This window comes from Mobula birostris, chromosome 4 (genome assembly GCF_030028105.1).
Source record: "Mobula birostris isolate sMobBir1 chromosome 4, sMobBir1.hap1, whole genome shotgun sequence".
In the NCBI taxonomy this organism is placed as follows: domain Eukaryota; kingdom Metazoa; phylum Chordata; class Chondrichthyes; order Myliobatiformes; family Myliobatidae; genus Mobula; species Mobula birostris.
Window position 1 is genome coordinate 169,162,185 of NC_092373.1, and position 19,440 is coordinate 169,181,624.

Consider the following 19,440-nt stretch of genomic DNA (forward strand, 5'->3'; position numbering starts at 1 on the left):
AAGCACAATGTCTGTGCCGAACACAAGACTAAATTAGACTAAATCTCTAATGCTTGTACATGATTCATATCAAAATCAGAATCAGGTTTAATATTATCCCATTCATTCCCTGCATCACTGCATATTCATGTACCTATCTAAAAGTCTCTGAAGCACCACCATCATATCTACTTCTACCACCACCCCGTAACAGAGACCCACCATGCTGTATAAAAAGACTTATCCTTCACATCTCCTTTAAAGTTACACCTTCTTGCCTTAAATGCATGTTCTCTTGTACCTGATATTTTCACCGTGGGGAAGAAAAAGATTCTGACTGTCTATGACTCTCATAATTTTACAGCCTTCTGTCAGATCTCCTCTTACATTCCAGTGAAAACAGCTGTAGTTTTTCCAATCTCTCCTGATAGATAATACCCTTAAACCAGAGAAGCATCTTGATTTACCTCTTCTGGACCTTTTCCAAAGCTTCCACATCCTTCCTGTAATGGGAAGAGTAGAAATGTGTACAACACTTCAAGTGTGGTCTTAGCTAAATTTTATACAATATACTCTAAAATCTACAGACAACCACAGAGAGGAATACAATAAGCAATGAGGAAAATTGATACAGTGATCCTGTGGTGGAGAATTCCAAAAATTTACAGCTTTTTGCATGAAATTATTTCTCCCTGTAGTCCTTACCCACTACCCCACCAGCCAATGCATCCAGTACATCATTCTTTGCAACCTCCACAAGCTACAATATGATCCCACCACCAGCTATATTTTTCCCTCTCCACCCTTTTCTGCTTTCTGCAGGGATTGCTCTCTTTGACTTGGTCATCCCTCCCCACCTATTCCCCTCCTTCCCCAGGAACCCTCTGCCCTATAAGAGATATAACACCAGTTTCTACGCCTCATCCTTCACCATCATCCAGGACCCTAAACATTCCTTTCAGGTGAGGCGGTCATTCATAAGCATATACCCAGCTTTATTTATTGCATCCAGTGCTCTTGATGTGGCCTTCTCTATATTGGTAAGAGCAGACACAAACTGGACATTTGCTTTGCTGCTCCATATACTGTGGCCATCTGGATCTCCTGGTTGCTAGCCACTTTCAATCCCTCATTCCCACACCAACATGTCTGTACTCTGCCTCCTCCTCTGCCAAGATGAAGCTAACTGCCAACTGCAGAAACAATCCAGATAGCCCAATAACATGATCATTGATTTCTCCAACAACACACACAAAATGCTGGAGGAACTCAGCAGTTCAGGCAGCATCTATGGAAATGAACGCTTCTTTATTTCCTTCTTCAAGACTGAACAGGCTCCAGAATAAAAAGGGAAAGGAAGATAACTGGAAGGTGATAGGTGAAGTCAGGTGGGTAGTGAAGCTAAGGGGCTGGAGAGGAAGGAATTTGATCTTTCCCTCTATCTTTCCATGTAGAGGAAGGGTTTTCACTAAAATTTTCCCTCCACAGAATCTTCCTGACCTATTAGGTTCCTCTTGCATCTTGTGTGTTACTTCAAATTCTAGCATCTGTGGTCTCTTTTGTCTCCCAAGCTGTATACTCTGAGTGTACTTAACTAGCCTCCCTGTATCAAATCATTCAACCACTCCATGAAACAACTCCCTTCTTTCCAAATTCTGAAAGGTTATAAACCAATCTTGCTCTGGTACAAGCTTTCTTTCAGCTCCTGTGTTGCCCTATTTTGTTATTAGCAAGGTTATGTTCTCCTTATTCCTGGATCAATATCAAAATATCAGCAAAGATACATCTTAAGTAGGGAAATTTCATTGTATTCAGCATCAATATACTAAATACATCATTTCACTTAGTAGCATAACCTTCTTCAGCAAAATGTAATGCACTTTCCTCCCATCAGCTCTTCTAGCTGTGTTTTGGAATTGACTCTGCTAAACTCCACATAACATTTATTTGATATTTATGCTGACCTGTGTTTGGGAGTTGAAAGAGCAGATTTCTTTCCCTCAACCTTTCCTGCACTTTCTTACCCCTCAAGTTGCTTCATAAAATCCTCCAGACTAGAAATCTAAGCATGACTTCTAATTAAACCCCTTTTACAGCTTGGTCCTAGATCTTCTCTCATGAAATGTTTGTGAAGCACTTTACCACACTGCTTCCTTATGAAAGATAGTGTATAAATTTCAGTTATTGTTGCTGCTGTTGAGAGGAGTATTTTGCATTTGAGTACTGCATGCCAAGACTTTATATTGAGTCACATCATTTTAATATATATTCCCTGTCCATCATTAAAATTGTGCAGGATTATGAATTATTATCTATTCAAATATCATTCCTATATATAAGTATGATTGCATTCAGAGTACCGTCTACAATAGAACATATGGGTGAAATCAGACTCCCATCCATCAAGAGACAAAGTGATCCATTAAAACAACCTATCACAGAAATCTCCAGTCCATCACGATTCCCAGTCCATCGTTGAAGGTGTTGGTGCAGTAAGACTTCCATTTGTCGTGACTAAATTAATTTTTTAATGTTATGTTCTATTAGTACAGAATTAGCCAGCACTTAAGAGATAACACATTAGTTTTAAAGCACTTTGAGATGTTCTGAAGCTGCAAAATGTGAGTCTTGGTTTTTGTTAAAACTTCACTAAACCACAAATATTCTCTTTTGAATGCAGCTTGTTTCTCCAACATCTACATTAACTTTTGGCAAACATGTTGATTACTCTCTTTCAGCAATAATAAAACCTACAGATGCCCTATCTTCAGATACTACATTTAGTTGTAACATAAAACATTTACAAGAACAGTTTGCAATATAAATGACAATTAGAAATGGAAATTGCAGGCTTAAGATTTTTTGTAGGGAATCTTTCTACCCCACTTTTGATTCTTTTCTTTCACTGGTTCTGGACTCATCGCTGAATTCACCCTCAAGGAGACTATATTGCTGAATTCACACACATAGACTGATTACAGTCATGTCACTATTTGTTTATTTCAAGTTCTCTTGCAGCTTAGTACTTGAACATCTAAAATGCCATTTGGTGCAAATTCACTGACTGCATTCTCAATACATCACCAACTCAAATGGTTGGTAAAGCTGGGTTAGAGTTAAGACAGCCAATGATCACCTTGAATAGGGAGGGTGGAGTAAATGACTTCATCATTGTAATGCTCTAATTGCCCAATGAAGCAGTGGAGGCTACCCCAGTAAATAAATTTGAGACAGGTTGGATAGATTTTTGCATAGTAGTGGAAATAAGGGTTATGGGGAAAAGGCTGGTAGGTGGAGATGAGTCCATGGCCAGTTCAGCCATGATCTTATTGAATGATGGAGCAGGCTCAACTGGCTAGGTGGCCTACTCCTGCTCCTATTTCTTATGTTCTTATGCTTTGGTAAGATGTACTGTATATTACAAATTAAATACTCCAAATAGATGGGTGATGTATTACAGCAATGTATGAACACTTAATCCACTAATTTTCTATAGCTGAAATGTTACTAACAATCCTTCATATACAGTACCTGAATGAGAGTTTCAACTCGACCCCGTAATGCCTTTCGTTTTGCAGGAGGAACCTTTTGTTATGGTATCTGAAAACATACTTGGGAGAACAAAGAAATATTATGGATTCTCTATTGACGTCTTGGATGCCTTGTCAAGTTACCTGGGCTTCAAGTATGAAATCTACGTGGCTCCCGATCACAAGTTTGGCAGCCAGCAGCCTGACGGAAACTGGAATGGGCTGATTGGAGAACTTGCCTTCAAGGTTTGTGTCCTGGGTTAGTTCTGCACTGCACCAGCTGTACATTTTCCTATCTTGAGTTTCAGTGACAGAGAAAGAAGCAAACCTTGTGGTTAGTCAGCACAACAAGCTGGGTTAGAACTTTAGCCGTTCACCTCTGGTCACTACCCTTAATGATATGTTAATGCAGTAAGTAATTTATTGGATCAATAATCAGAGAACTAAATTAGTAACCCAAAAGTGTAAATTTAAATCTCATCATCACAGGCATTTGGAATGGTAAAAGCTCAAACAGTAAAAGTACTAATGAAACAAAATGATATTTGTAAAATTTCATCTGGTTGATTAACAACATACGGGAAAGAAGGCCTCTCATCCATACTTAGTCTGGGCTTGTTATGACTCCAGATTCATCAATATTGGGGTGACTCAAAAGTCAAAATCAACTTTATTGACATATACTTATCTACAGTACATGCAGGCAATGAAAAACTTAAGTTGTAGCAGCACCACAGGATCCTTATCATATTAGCAGCATTCACGGGGAAATAAATAAAATTAAACATAAGTTATTCACAGTTAGAGTTATAGAGAAATACAGCATGGATACAAACTCTTAGGTCCATCACAACGTCCAGCCAGATGGTCTAAATTTCTGGCATTCAGCCCATATCCCTGTAAGCCCTGACCCTCCATGTACCTATCCAAGTGTTTCTTAAATAATCCTGTTGTACCTTGCTCAAACACTTCCTCTTTTTTACAAATTTTGCAAGGAAGGACACAATTAGAATGAAAAAAAAAAGCAAAATCCAGTTTAGTGCAAAATATCACAATAGTTATAGGGTTACTAAACTGGAAGTGATTAGGATTGTACTGGTTGGTTGAAAAACACAATGCTTTAAGGAAAGAAGCTGCTTTTGAATTTGATGGTGTGTAATTTAGGGTTTCTGTACCTTAAGCCTAATTGTACCTGTGACAAAATAGCACAGCTCAATGAATGAAATCTTTGACGATGGATGTTGCATCCGAACACAGCACCTACTTTAAGTGGTTTGGAAGGATGTGCCCATGATGAACTGGGCTGAGTCCACTACTCCACAGATTCTTATATTCCTGCACATGGGAGTTGCTATACCATTCATGATACAACCAGTCGGAATACTTTCAATTCTATAGAAGGTCATGGAAAATCAGGCATGGACACTATAGCCTGCAATGTCCCCATTCTCTGAGCAATATAACAATACCCATCTCCATCCCACTGAAATTCATCAGCTCCTAAAACCCTTATCTATGGCATTGTTACCTCCAGATTAAACCTTTCCTTTGCGCTTCTGGCCAATCTCCCTCTGTAAACTTGAGGGCATACAGATCTCTGGTCTTCCTATCCTAACCTGTACCCTCTGTTGTCCACCCACCACCATTGTGGTTGCTTATCTATAGTGATTGCAATTGAGCAGTGCTTCATGTGTATTAAAATTTTCATGCAACAACACACAAATGATGAACTCAACAGACCAGGCAGCATTTATGGAGAGAAAGGACGGTGGACATTTTCCATCAAGATCCTTCATCTGGACTGGAAAGAAAGAGGGAGATAGCCAGTAAAAGGAGATGGATGGAAGGGGTGGATCAAGAACTAGTGATAGTTATAGTGATAGAACCAAGTGAGGGAGGTGATAGTTAGCAATACTCATGCAAAATGGGAGAGGAACTCAGTAGGCCAGACTGCATCTATGGAAAGGAGTAAAAAGTTGACTTTTCAAGCTGAGACCCTTCATCAGGACTGGAAAGGAAAGTGGAAAAGTCAGAGGAAGAAGGTGGGGGAAGGAGAGGAAGAAGTACAAGGTAGGAGGTGATAGGTGAGACCAGGAGAGGGGGTCGGGTGAAGTAAAGAGCTGAGAAGTCAATTGGTGGAAGAGATAAAGGGCTGGAGAAGAGGGAATCTGACAGGAGAGTATAAAAGGCCATGGAAGAAAGGGAATGGGGAAGAGCACCAGAGGGAGATGATGGGCAGGTAAGGAAATAAGGTGAGAGAGGGAAATGGGAATGGAGAATGGTGAAGTGGGAGGTGGGGTAATTACCAGAAGTTTGAGAATGATAGTTTGATGAAAGCAGGAATAAAGTCAGAAGCTGAGAAATGTTAGGCAGAAGTGACAAAAGGCTGAAATGATGGAATCTGACAGAAGGCGAAGGTGGAGCATGGTAGGGTACTGAACCACTCGGAGGAGTGTATGAGTGATGGGCAGATGGAGAGGATGGCAGAAGTGAAAGGCAAAGAGTGAGCAGGGTCAAAATGAGAGGAAATAGAAAAAGAGAGGAAAAGAGACAGAGTATGATTGGTTACTGGAAGCTTGAGAACTTGATGTTCGTGCCACTGTTTGGAGATGCCCAGGTATAATACAAAGTGTTATCCACACCGTTCAGGGGCATGATAGTTGGAGGGTAATAACTGTTCCTGAACCTGGTGGTGTGGGACCTAAGGCTTCTGCACCTCCTACTGGCTGGTAGTCATGAGATGAGGGTATGATAGGGGTCTTTGATACTAGATTCTACTTTCTTGTGGCACTTTTCCATAAAAATGCACTCAATGGTGGGGTGGGCTTTTCCTGCGATGGACTGGGCTGTATCCACCACTTTCTCTAGCCATTTCCATTCCTGCCATTGATATTTCCATCAGACCATGATGCAGCCAGTTAGGATACTCAGTGTTTTGCATCTATGGAAGTTTGTCAAAGTTTTTGATGACATGCCAGTTCTTGTAAGAAAGTAGAGGTGATTTTGTTATCTTTCAGCTGGAATAATAATCTTGTCTGGAATGATTTGGTAAAGAAAGGATGCCTGGACCTGAGCTATTTGATTCCTGGAATGGTTGGATAAAGCCACATCTTCAGTGTACGTGAGATAGGATGCTAGATTTCATACTGATTAATGAGGGTATAGAGGTTTTCTAGACATTGAAATATAACATCCCCTGGAATATTCAGAAGCAAGTAATACTTTTCTCCTTATTCAAATTTCATGACTGTCTTAATGAATCCAAATGAATAGAAACATTTATAGCAAAACAAGACCATCAATAGTTAAAATTTCCCCAGTCCAAATAGACAATAGAAAATAGGTGCAGGAGTAGGCCATTCGAACCTTCAAGCCAGCACGGCCATTCACTGTGATCATGGCTGATCATCCACAATCAGTACCCGTTCCTGCCTTCTCCCCATATCCCTTGACTCCACTATCCTTTAAGAGGTCTATCTAACTCTTTCTTGAAAGAATCCAGAGAATGGGCCTCCACTGCCCTCTGGGGCAGAGCATTCCACAAATCCACAACTCTCTGTGTGAAAAAGTTTTTCCTCAACTCCGTTCTAAATGGCCTATCCCTTATTCTTAAACTGTGGCCTCTGGTTCTGGACTCCCCCAACATTGGGAACATGTTTCTTGCCTCTAGCGTGTCTAATCCCTTAATAGTCTTATATGTTTCAATCAGATCCTCTCTCATCCATCTAAATTCCAGTGTATACAAGCCCAGTTGCTCCAATCTTTCAACATATGACAGTTCTGCCATCCCGGGAATTAACCTCGTGAACCTACGCTGCACTCACTCAATAGCAAGAATGTCCTTCCTCAAATTTGGAGACCAAAACTGCACACAAGGTGTGGTGTCACCAGGGCTCTGTACAACTGCAGAAGGACCTCTTTGGTCCTATACTCAGCTCCCCTTGTTATGAAGGCCAACATGCCATTAGCTTTCTTCACTACCTGCTGTACCTGCATGCTTACTTTCAGTGACTGATGAACACCTAGATCTCATTGTACTTCCCCTTTTCCTAACTTGACACCATTCAGATAGTAATCTGTCTTCCTGTTCTTGCCACCAAAGTGGATAACGTCACATTTATCCACATTAAACTGCATCTGCCATGCATCTGCCTACTCACCCAACCTGTCCAAGTCACCCTGCACTCTCATAACATCCTCCTCACATGTCACACTGCCACCCAGCTTTGTGTCATCTGCAAATTTGCTAATGTTACTTTTAATCCCTTCATTGAAATCATTAATGTATATTGTAAATAGCTGCGGTCCCAGCACCAAGCCTTGTGGTACCCCACTAGTCACCGCCTGCCATTCTGAAAGGGACCCGTTAATCCCTACTCTTTGTTTCCTGTCTGCCAACCAATTTTCTATCCATGTCAATACCCTACCCCCAATACCATGTGCTCTAATTTTGTCCACTAATCTCCTATGTGGAACCTTATCAAAGGCTTTCTGAAAGTCCAGGTACACTACATCCACTGGCTCTCCCTTGTCCATTTTCATATTACATCCTCAAAAAATTCCAGAAGACTAGTCAAGCATGATTTCCCCTTTGTAAATCCATGCTGACTCAGACGGATCCTGTTACTGCTATCCAAATATGCCGCTATTTCATCTTTTATAATTGACTCTAGCATCTTCCCCACCACTGATGTCAGACTAACTGGTCTATAATTGCCTGCTTTCTCTCTCCCTCCTTTCTTTAGAAAGTGGGATAATATTAGCTAGCCTCCAATCTGCAGGAACTGATCCTGAATCCATAGAACATTGGAAAATGATTACCAATGTGTCCACGATTTCTAGAGCCACCTCCTTAAGTACCCTGGGATGCAGACCATCAGGCCCTGGGGATTTATCAGCTTTCAGTCCCATCAGTCTACCCAACACCATTTTCTGCCTAATGTGAATTTCCTTCAGTTCCTCTGTTACCTTAGGTCCTCTGGCCATTATTACACCTGGGAGATTGTTTGTGTCTTCCCTAGAGAAGATAGATCCAAAGTACCTGTTCAACTCATCTGCCATTTCCCTGTTCTCCATAATAATTTCACCTGTTTCTGTCTTCAAGGGCCCAACTTTGGTCTTAACTAATTTTTTCCTCTTCACATACCTAAAAAGTTTTTACTATACTCCTTCATACCTCATTTTTTCCTCCCCATATTGCCTTTTTAGTTATCTTCTGTTGCTCTTTAAAAGTTTCCCAATCCTCTGGCTTCCTGCTCATCTTTGCCATGTTATACTGCTTCTCTTTTATTTTTATACTGTCCTTGACTTCCCTTGTCAGCCACAGTCGCACCTTACTCCCCTGAGAATCTTTCTTCCTCTTTGGAATGAACTGATCCTGCACCTTCTGTATTATTCCCAGAACTTTCTGCCATTATTTTTCCATTGTCATCCCTGCTAGGGTATCTTTCCAGTCAGCTTTGGCCAGCTCCTCCTGCATGGCTCCATAGTTCCCTTTGTTCAACTGTGATACTGACACTTCCAATTTTCCCTTCTCCCTCTCAAATTGTATATTAAAACTTATCATATTATGATCACTACCTCCTAATGTCTCCTTTACCTCGAGTTCCCTTATCAAATCTGGTTCATTACACAACACTAAATCCAGAATTGCTTTCTCCCTGGTAGGCTCTAGTACAAGCTGTTCTAAGAATCCATCTCGGAGGCACTCCACAAACTCCCTTTCTTGGGGTCCAGTACCAACCTGATTTTCCCAGTCCACCTGCATGTTGAAATCTCCCATAACAACCATAGCATTACCTTTGCGACATGCCAATTTTAACTCTTGATTCAACTTGCACCCTATATCCAGGTTACTGTTTGGGGGCCTGTAGATAGCTCCCATTAGAGTCTTTCTGCCCTTACAATTTCTCGGTTCTATCCATACTGAATCTACATCTACTGATTCTATGTCACCCCTTGCAAGGTACTGAAATTCATTCCTCACCAACAGAACCACCCCACCCCCTCTGTCCACCTGTCTGTCCTTTCGATAGGACGTTTACCGTTGAATATTCATTTCCCAGCCCTGGTCCTCTTGCAGCCCTGTCTCTGTTATTCCTACAACATCATACTTGCCAATTTCCAACTGAGCCTCAAGCTCATCCACTTTATTTCTTATACTTCGTGCATTCATATATAATACTTTTAAGACCATAAGACAAAGGAGCAGAAGTCGGCCATTCGGCCCATCGAGTCTGCTCTGCCATTTTATAATGAGCTGATCCATTCTCCCATTTAGTCCCACTCCCCTGCCTTCTCACCATAACCTTTGATGCCCTGGCTACTCAGATACCTATCAATCTCTGCCTTAAATACACCCAATGACTTGGCCTCCACTGCCACCCGTGGCAACAAATTCCATAGATTCACCACCCTCTGGCCAGAAAAATTTCTTCGCATTTCTGTTCTGAATGGGCGCCCTTCAATCCTTAAGTCATGCCCTCTCGTACTAGACTCCTCCATCATGGGAAACAACTTTGCCACATCCACTCTGTCCATGCTTTTCAACATTCGAAATGTTTCTCTGAGGTCTCCCCTCATTCTTCTAAACTCCAGGGAATACAGTCCAAGAGCGGACAAACGTTCCTAAAACATAGAACATAGAATAGTACAGCACAGTACAGGCCCTTCGGCCCACAATGTTGTGCCAACCCTCAAACCCTGCCTCCCATATAAGCCCCCACCTTAGATTCCTCCATATACCTGTCTAATATTCTCTTAAACTTCACTAGTGTGTCTGCCTCACTTCACTAGTGTTCCTCATATGTTAACCCTCTCATTCCCAGAATCATTCTAGTGAATCTCCTCTGTACCCTCTCCAACGTCAGCACATCCTTTCTTAAATAAGGAGACCAAAACTGCCCACAGTACTCCAAGTGAGGACTCACCAGCGCCTTATAGAGCCTCAACATCACATCCCTGCTCCTATACTCTATTCCTCTAGAAATGAATGCCAACATTGCATTCGCCTTCTTCACCACCGACTCAACCTGGAGGTTAACCTTAAGGGTATCCTGTACGAGGACTCCCAAGTCCAGTTGCATCTCAGAACTTTGAATTCTCTCCCAATTTAAATAATGGTCTGCCCGTTTATTTCTTCTGCCAAAGTGCATAACCATACACTTTCCAACATTGTATTTCATTTGCCACTTCTTTGCCCATTCTTCCAATCTATCCAAGTCTCTCTGCAGACTCACCGTTTCCTCAGCACTACCGGCCCCTCCACCCATCTTCGTATTGTCAGCAAACTTAACCACAAAGCCATCTGTTCCGTAATCCAAATCATTGATGTACAATGTAAAAAGAAGCGGCCCCAACACGGACCCCTGAGGAACACCACTAGTAACTGGCAGCCAACCAGAATAGGATCCCTTTATTCCCACTCTTTGTTTCATGCCAATCAGCCAACATTCTATCCACGTATGTAACCTTCCCGTAATTCCATGGGCCCTTATCTTGTTAAGTAGCCTCATGTGTGGCACCTTGTCAAAGGCCTTCTGAAAATCCAAATATACAACATCCACTACATCTCCCTTGTCTAGCCTATTTGTAATTTCCTCAAAAAATTGTAATAGGTTTGTCAGGCAGGATTTTCCTTTAAGGAATCCATGCTGAGTTCTGCCTATCTCGTCATATGCCTCCAGGTACTCTGTAACCTCAACCTCGACAATCGACTCCAACAACTTCCCAACCATCGATGTCAAGCTAACAGGTCTATAATTTTCTTTTTTGCTTCCTTTCCCCCTTCTTAAATAGCAGAGTGAAATATGCAATCTTCCAGTCCTCCAGAACCATGCCAGAATCTACTGACTTTTGAAAGATCATTGCTAATGCCTTCACAATCTCCACAGCTGCTTCCTTCAGAACACGCGGGTGCATTCCATCTGGTCTGGGAGATTTATCTACCTTTAGACTATTCAGCTTCCTGAGTACTTTCTCTGTCATAATTGTGACTGCGCACACTTCTCTTCCCTGCTACCCTTGAGTGTCCAGTATACTGCTGATGTCTTCCTCAGTGAAGACTGATGCAAAATACTCGTTCAGTTCCTCTGCCATCTCCTTATCTCCCATTACAATTTCTCCAGCATCATTTTCTATTGGTCCTATATCTACTCTCACCTGTCTTTTACTCTTTATATACTTGAAAAAGCTTTTAGAATCCTCTTTGATATTATTTGCTAGCTTCCTTTCATAGTTAATCTTTTCCCTCTTAATGACCTTCTTAGTTTCCTTTTGTAAGCTTTTAAAAACTTCCCAATCCTCTGTCTTCCTACTAATTTTGCTTCCTTGTATGCCCTCTCCTTTGCTTTAACTTTGGCTTTGGCTTCTCTTCTCAGCCATGGTTGCGTCCTTTTTCCATTCAAAAATTTCTTCTTTTTTGGAATATACCTGTCTTGCGCTTTCCTCACTTCTTGCATAAACTCCAGCCACTGCTGCTCTGCCGTCCTTCCCGCCAATGTCCCTTTCCAGTCAACTTTGGCCAGTTCCTCTCTCATGCCACTATAATTTCCTTTACTCCACTGAAATACCAACACATCAGATTTCGACTTCTCTTTTTCAAATTTCACAGTGAACTCAATCATGTTATGATCACTGCCTCCTAAGGGTTCCTTCACCTCAATCTCTCTAATCACCTCCGGTTCATTACACAATACCCAGTCCAGTACAACCGATCCCCTAGTGGGCTCAACAACAAGCTGTTCTAAAAAGCCATCTCGCAGACATTCTACAAATTCTCTCTCTTGAGATCCAGTGCTGACCTGATTTTCCCAATCCACTCACATGTTAAAATCCCCAACAATTATCATAACACTGCCCTTCTGACAAGCCTTTTCTATTTCCTGTTGTAATTTGTAGTCCACATCACTGCAGCTGTTTGGAGGCCTATAAATAACTGCCATCAGGGTCCTTTTACCCCTGCTATTTCTTAGCTCAACCCATAAAGATTCTGCACCTTCCGATCCTATATCACCTCTTTCTAATGATTTAATATCATTTCTTACCAATAAAGCCACACCTTCCCCTCTGCCTACCTTCCTATCCTTCCGATACACCGTGTATCCTTGGAAGTTCAGCTCCCAGAGACATGCATCCTTTAGCCAGGTCTCAGTGATGGCCACAATATCATACCTGCCAATCTGTAGCTGTACGACAAGATCATCCACTTTATTCCTTATGCTGCATGCATTTAAGTATAACACCTTAAGACCAGTATTTGGTACTTTTTGCTTTGATTTCACTGCAACTTTATTACACTGCAACTCATCCCAATGGCTAGAAATTTGCCCCATCACCTGCCTGTCTTTCCTGTCATCTTTACTGCTCACTATCTTAGATTTATTTCTGTTTTCCCCTTCCTCCGCTCTATCATTCTGGTTCCCATCCCCCTGCCAAAGTAGATTAAACCCTCCTTAACAGCTCTATTAAACCTTCCCACCAGGATATTGGTCCCCTTCGGGTTCAGGTGTAACCTGTCCTTTTTGAACAGGTCATACTTACCCCAGAAGAGATCCCAATGATCCAAGAATCTGAAGCCCTGCCCCCTGCACCAGTCTCTCAGCCATGCATTCATCTGCCTGATCCTACTATTCTTGCCCTTGTTAGCACGTGGCACAGTTAGCAGTCCAGAGATTACTACCCTGAAGGTCCTGCCTCTCGGCTTCCTTCCTAACTCCCAGAAATCTCTCTTCAGGACCTCCTCCCTTCTCCTATCTATGTCATTGGTACCAACATGTACCAAGACAACTGGCTGCTCGTACTCCCCCTTCAGAATATTCTGGACCCGACGAGACATCCTGTACCCTGGCACCTGGGAGGCAACACATCATGCGGGTATCTCTATTAGGCTCACAGAATCTCCTGTCCATTCCCCTGACGATGGAATCCCCTATGACTACCGCATTCCTCTTCTCCTTCTTTCCCTCCTGCACAACAGCGCCAGGCTCAGTGCCAGAGATTCAATCACTGTGGGCGTCCCCTGTCAGGTCATCCCCCTCAACAGCATCTAGAACAAGATATTTGTTGCTGAGGGGGACAGCCACAGGTGTGCTCTCCACTATCCGGGCATTTTCCTTCCCTCTCCTGACAATCACCCAGTTTTCTGACCCCTGTAGCCTACCTCCCTGTAGCTCCTGTCTATCACCTCTTCACTTTCCCTGATAAGCAGTAGGTCATCAAGCTGCAGCTCCAGATCCCTAACACGGTCTCTGAGGAGCTGCATCTCAGTGCACCTGGTACAGATGTGGCCATCAGGGAGGCTGGAGGTCTCCCGGGATTCCCACATCTGACACCTGAATAAAGCACTAGCCCTGAAGGCATGCTATCTAATTCTACAGGAATGAAACAGGAAAAATAAGTCTATTCACCCACTTACCTCGCCAAACAGACAAGCTTTTTAAACCGTTAGCTGTGTAAGCCCTGCTGTTCCCGTCTGTTCCGGCCGATTCGCCAAGGGACGGGGGGGAGGGAAGAGTTGGTACTTCGCTCTCGCCTCTTCCCGTTTACCGCCGAAGCCCGTTGAAGCCAAAGCCCTACACTCTTCTACCACTCACTCCACTGCCCGCTGTATAGGGTGATCTCCTTTCTAAACTCTCCGCGCTGTCCTGTTACATCACACGCCTGCGCAGTCTCGTCCTTCTTGCACTCGAAGAAGTTTTTTAAAAAACTGCCTTCCTTCAGAATTCAGCTCCCACGCCGCTCTGTCGTCCCGATCCAAAAGAAAGCCGTTAGAAGTAACCTTCCTTTTTAAACTCTCCGCAATGTCCTGTTACGTCATGCGCCTGCGCAGTCTCGTTCTCTTGCACTTGAAGAATTTTTTTTAAAAACTGCCTTCCTTCAGAATCCATTTCTTAATTTCTTAAAATGTATCATTTCTTAATGCATGCATTACTAAATGACAATAAAAGAGGACTAGGTGTCTTCATAATCATAATCCATTACTCCCCTCACCTTTTACATCGATTCCTATTGCACTTGAGCTTACTCTTTGATCCCTTCCTGAGCTTTCTGTCCCATTAATTCTGTTGTCTTTCTTAACCTTTCTTATTTTCTCTTTCCCTTTATCTCCATCCTTATATTTCCAGTTCATCTCTTTCCCTCCCGCCCCCCCACTACTTAGTTTAAACACACCCACGTAGTAGTGTGCAAACCTGCCTGCCAGAACGCTGGTCCCCCGTCTGTTAAGGTGCAACCCGTCCCTTTTGTACAATTCATCCTTACCCCAAAACAGATCCCAGTGGTGGCAACATAAGAAGCCTCTTCAGACTTTCGTTTACTGCAAACCAATCAATACTCCAAAAATCATTGACAGAGTCAAGCATGTCTAGTTCAGAGACGGCATGGCAATCTGATCAACTAAGGTACATTTCACAAGATAGCAATCACAGCAGTGGCAGCAGGCCGAAGAAATCAGGCATAGAGATTAGTGTGAATTATTAAAGGATTTTGTGGTTGAAAGGTCTACTGGACAACTAGTTTGGCAGTGTATCCGCTGTGTTGGTCTTGGTACATTGCTTTCCAAGTGAAGATAATTAATTGTGTGAACTGCTTCAGCATTCCTCTCACTGGCTGCAAGTTCTTGCTAGAAACACATTTACAAAATGACTCAAGTAATCCACTGCATTATTATATGTATATCCTTAAAACATTTAGGTATGATATTGAAGTGGAAATCTTCTATTTCTGATAACAACAACATGGCTATCAGAATCACATTCAGGTTTACTATTACTAATGTTTGACCTGAAACTTGTTGTTTATTAGCAGTAGTACAATGTGAAGGCATAAAAATCTATAAATTATATACATTAATAAGCAAACGAAAAACAGTGCAAAAAAAAAGGAAGAATGGGGTAGTATTCATGGGATTTTGGGAAATCTGATCACATATGGAAAGTTATTGTTCTGAAATTGCTGAGTGTAGGTCTTCAGGCTTCTGTACTTCCTCCCTCATAATAGTGATGGGAAGAGGACATGTCCTGGATGGCGAGGGCACTTAATGATAGATACTGCCTTTTTGAGGCATTGCCTGTTGATGGTGGGGAAAGTTTTGCCCGTGATAGAATTAGCTGAATGTGTAAGTGGGGATTAATATATATAGTGCATCACACACAAAACGCTGGAGGAACACAGTAGTCCAGGCAAAATATATGGAAAATGTAAACAGTTGACGCTTCAGGCCGAGACCCTTCATCAGAACCTGAGAAGAAGGATGAGCAGTCAGAGAAGGGAGGGAGAGGAAGAAGTACAAGGTAGTAGGGTGATCGGTGAAACAGGTTGAAGGGGAAGGGTGCAGTAAAGAGCTGGGGTCAATTAGTGAAAGAGGAAAAGGGCTGGCAAAGGGGGAGTCTAATAGGAGAGGACAGAAGGCCGGGGAAGAAAGGGAAAGGAGAGGAGCACCAGAGGGAGGTAATGAGCACGTTAGGAGATAAGGTGGGGGAGGGAAATGGGAATGGTGAGGGAGAGGTGGGGAGAGCCAATACTGGAAGTTTGAGAAGTCGATGTTCATGTTATCAAGTTGGAGGCTACCCAGACGGAATATAAGGTGTTGTTCCTCCAGCCTGAGTGTGGCCTCATCACAACAGTAAAGGAGGCCATGGACTGACGTTTCAGAATGGAAATGGGAAGTGGAATTAAAATAGGTGGCCACTGGGAGATCTCAGTTTTTCTGGCGGACGGAGCATAGGTACTTGGCAAAGCAGTCTCCCAATCTACATCGGGACTCACCGATATACAGGAGGTGTTCTGGCACTTATCCTTGCAAGCAGAAAAAGATACTACACCTGCCCCTACACCTCCTTCCTCACTACCATTCAGGGCCGCAAACAGTCCTTCCAGGTGAGATGACACTTCACTTGTGAGTCTTTTGGGGTCATCTACTATAATCAATGCTCCAAGTGTGACCTCCTGTATATTGGTGTATATATGTGTGTTGCATGGATTTCCAGCGTCTGCAGATTTTCTCATGAAGCATTACTTCATGGTTGTCAAACATATTGTTCTAATGAATATTTAACCAAATAACACTTTACACTCACCATCAGCACAGGTGCATCACAGATTGTGTGCTTAGCCCCCTGTCCCACTCACCTTATACTTATGATTGTGTGGCTACGCACAAATCCAATGCCATATTTATGTTTACTGATGACACCACTGTTGTTGACTGGCTCAAAGACGGTGATGAATCAGCATATAGAATCGACACCAATGCAGATGTCTCACTAAATCTTCCTTAATGATGCCTTCAAACATTTTCCCGTCTACGTACATTAATCTAACTGGCCTATAGTTACCCAGCTTTACCCGACATCCTTTTTTAAACGGTGGGTTTACACCTGATGTTTTTCAATCTGCCAGGAATTTTGGTAAATTATCACAAACGCATATACTGTAGCTTCCACCATTTCCTTCAGCACCCTGGAAGCTTTCAGCTCTCTTTCTGTGGGCTGAAATTAGCACAGGGCCTGTTATGTTTTTTAACTCTAAAACATAAAACTAATTGAAAGAAAAAAATGGAACCAGGAGATAATAAATGTCAACTTTAGTTTCATTCTTATTCTCGTGAGGCTCACACTTATAACATGGTGGCATAATGATGTATGCTATTCACGCACTTTTGCATATAACCGGTAATACATTATTTAAACCAACAAAGAATGCTTAATCAACCAATATCTTCACAATATTACTCAAGTAAGGGAGGAGGAGAAGATGGCAGCGCGATGCAGCGCACGTAGCCTCTCCGGAGGTGATGTCTGTTATCTGTCAAGTAGGATGCTGTGCACAATTCTGATTTGATGGAGGCAGACGTGAGAGTATGGAGGAACATCTGGTGAAATGCCTGTTTCGCTGCCGCCGCAACCGTGTAATCCAAAATCTCTGGAGGGGAAGGCCCCAAATCCTCTGCTTTGCTTGTTGCTCAGCGGCCGGGGCGGGACCAAAGCACTCGGCAGAGATGGTGCTCGGTGCTTGGTGTTGAAGGGCTGGCTGGAGGCTCGAGATTTTTGGACGGACTCAGAGTCGGACTGTGGTCGGGTGCTTCCAGGATGCTGCATCGGCAAGTTTGCGGCGCTGGAAGCTCATGGCAGGGAGAGTTTCTCCCTTCTACCGTCAGCAGGAGATGTTGGGGCTATCGGGACTTTGAGACTTTTTTTTACCGTGCCCATGGTCTGCTCTTATCAAATTACAGTATTGCTTTGCACTGTTGTAACTAGATGTTATAATTATGTGGTTTTTGTCAGTTTTAGTCTTGGTCTGTCTTGTGTTTCTGTGATATCATACTGGAGGAACATTGTATCATTTTTAATGCATGCATTTCTAAATGACAATAAACGAGGACTGAGTGTCCCCATAATCTAAAAAATATCACTGAAATGTTAAGTACACAATACCCCTCCCTGCTTAGCTATAAATTCCATCTCAATGTAGAATGCATTTCAAGTTATGCAGTATACATATATCTGTATATACAGTGCACGGTATAATACAACTACTATATAGACGTCCACAGCATAGTAAATTCTAAATTGTTCCTTTCAGACCTAATGAGGTTTAATCACTGTGGAGGATTGCTTACCCTTGTGGGATAACATCTTTCCTGACAAGTCGGGGAGGGGGGCAGGGTCACTCTGCTTGGTAGGTGAGTGAAATTTGTGCCCATGAATGGTCCGGCAAAATCCACATGAATCCTCTGCCAGGGCAATGCAGGCCATTCCCAGGAATGGAAAGACGCTGCTCTTGGCATCTTCTTGATGTGTAGGCATCCAGAACATGCATGACAAGCTGCTGGATCTTCTGATCTATTCCAGGCCACCAGACAAAGCTTCACGCCAATGATTTCATTTTGACCAAGCCTAAATGACTGGCATGTCACTCCTCCAACACCTTAGCTATCAGCTTGAATGATACAGTACTTCTTAATCCCCACATAATGCAACCCCCTTCTAGGGCAAGTTCACACCAGCACTGATAAAAATAAGAGAACTGTAATTTCTGCTGTATATTCCAGCCTTTTGGGTGGTCACATAGACCTGAGACAGTGTGGAGTCTCTTCTGATTTCTGTTTGGATTGTCGCTTCCATAATTGGGAGACTTCCGATTTGCCTCAGGGAGAATACCTCAATGGAGTGTCCTCTTTCATAATTTTTTCATTTATTTCCATTTCCAAAGGTTAAACTGGGACAATCCGTCAGCATTTCCATTAGTTGTCCTCTTGAATTCAATCTTTAAATTGTTTCCCCCAAGAAACAGAGCTCATCTCTGCAGTTGTGCTGCTGCTGTTAGTGGAGTACCCTTGTGTGGATTGAAAATGGACCCCAGCGGTTGACGATCAGTAATGAGGGTAATCTCTCTCCTATTGAACTACTGATTGAAATGTCTTACAACCCAAACCAACGTTAGGGCTTCTCTGTCAGTCTGTGTGTAATGTTCTCTGCAACGGTAAGGGAACGTGGTGCAAAGGCCATGGGACATTCACTTCCATCACTCATATGGTGCACCAACACCATAAGGTGAGGCATCACAGGCAAGCTTCACTGGACATTGTGGGTCATAATGTGAGAACACAGTGTCTGCCTTTTGGACAGCCGCCTCACACTGCTTTGTCCATTGCCATTTCTTCTTGATGTAGTAATGAGTTCAAGGGGTGGAACACAGTGGCCAGGTTTGGCAGTTGACTGTTACAGTAATTGACCAATCCTAAAAAAGACTGTAATTGTGACACTTAGTCTTGGGGCTCCACCACTGCTTGAATTTTCTCAGCACACTTAAGTAATCCTTGTGTGTCAATGGTATAACCACAGTAAGTTCATTGTTTAAAGAAATTAAAGAATTCACACTTGTCATATCGTGGGCCCATAATTTAATCTTTTTAACTCCTGAGATTTTGGAG

At 42.6% G+C, this 19,440-nt stretch overlaps 1 protein-coding gene across 1 annotated transcript in view; it reads left to right on the forward strand.

Moving 5' to 3' along the window:
• grid2 (glutamate receptor, ionotropic, delta 2) overlaps positions 1–19,440 on the forward strand; it is a 1,194,553-nt gene that overhangs the window by 943,889 nt on the left and 231,224 nt on the right. Inside the window, exon 10 of the mRNA XM_072257001.1 lies at positions 3,558–3,755. Within this exon, the coding sequence (XP_072113102.1) occupies positions 3,558–3,755 (198 nt within the window). The remainder of the gene's footprint in view (positions 1–3,557; positions 3,756–19,440) is intronic.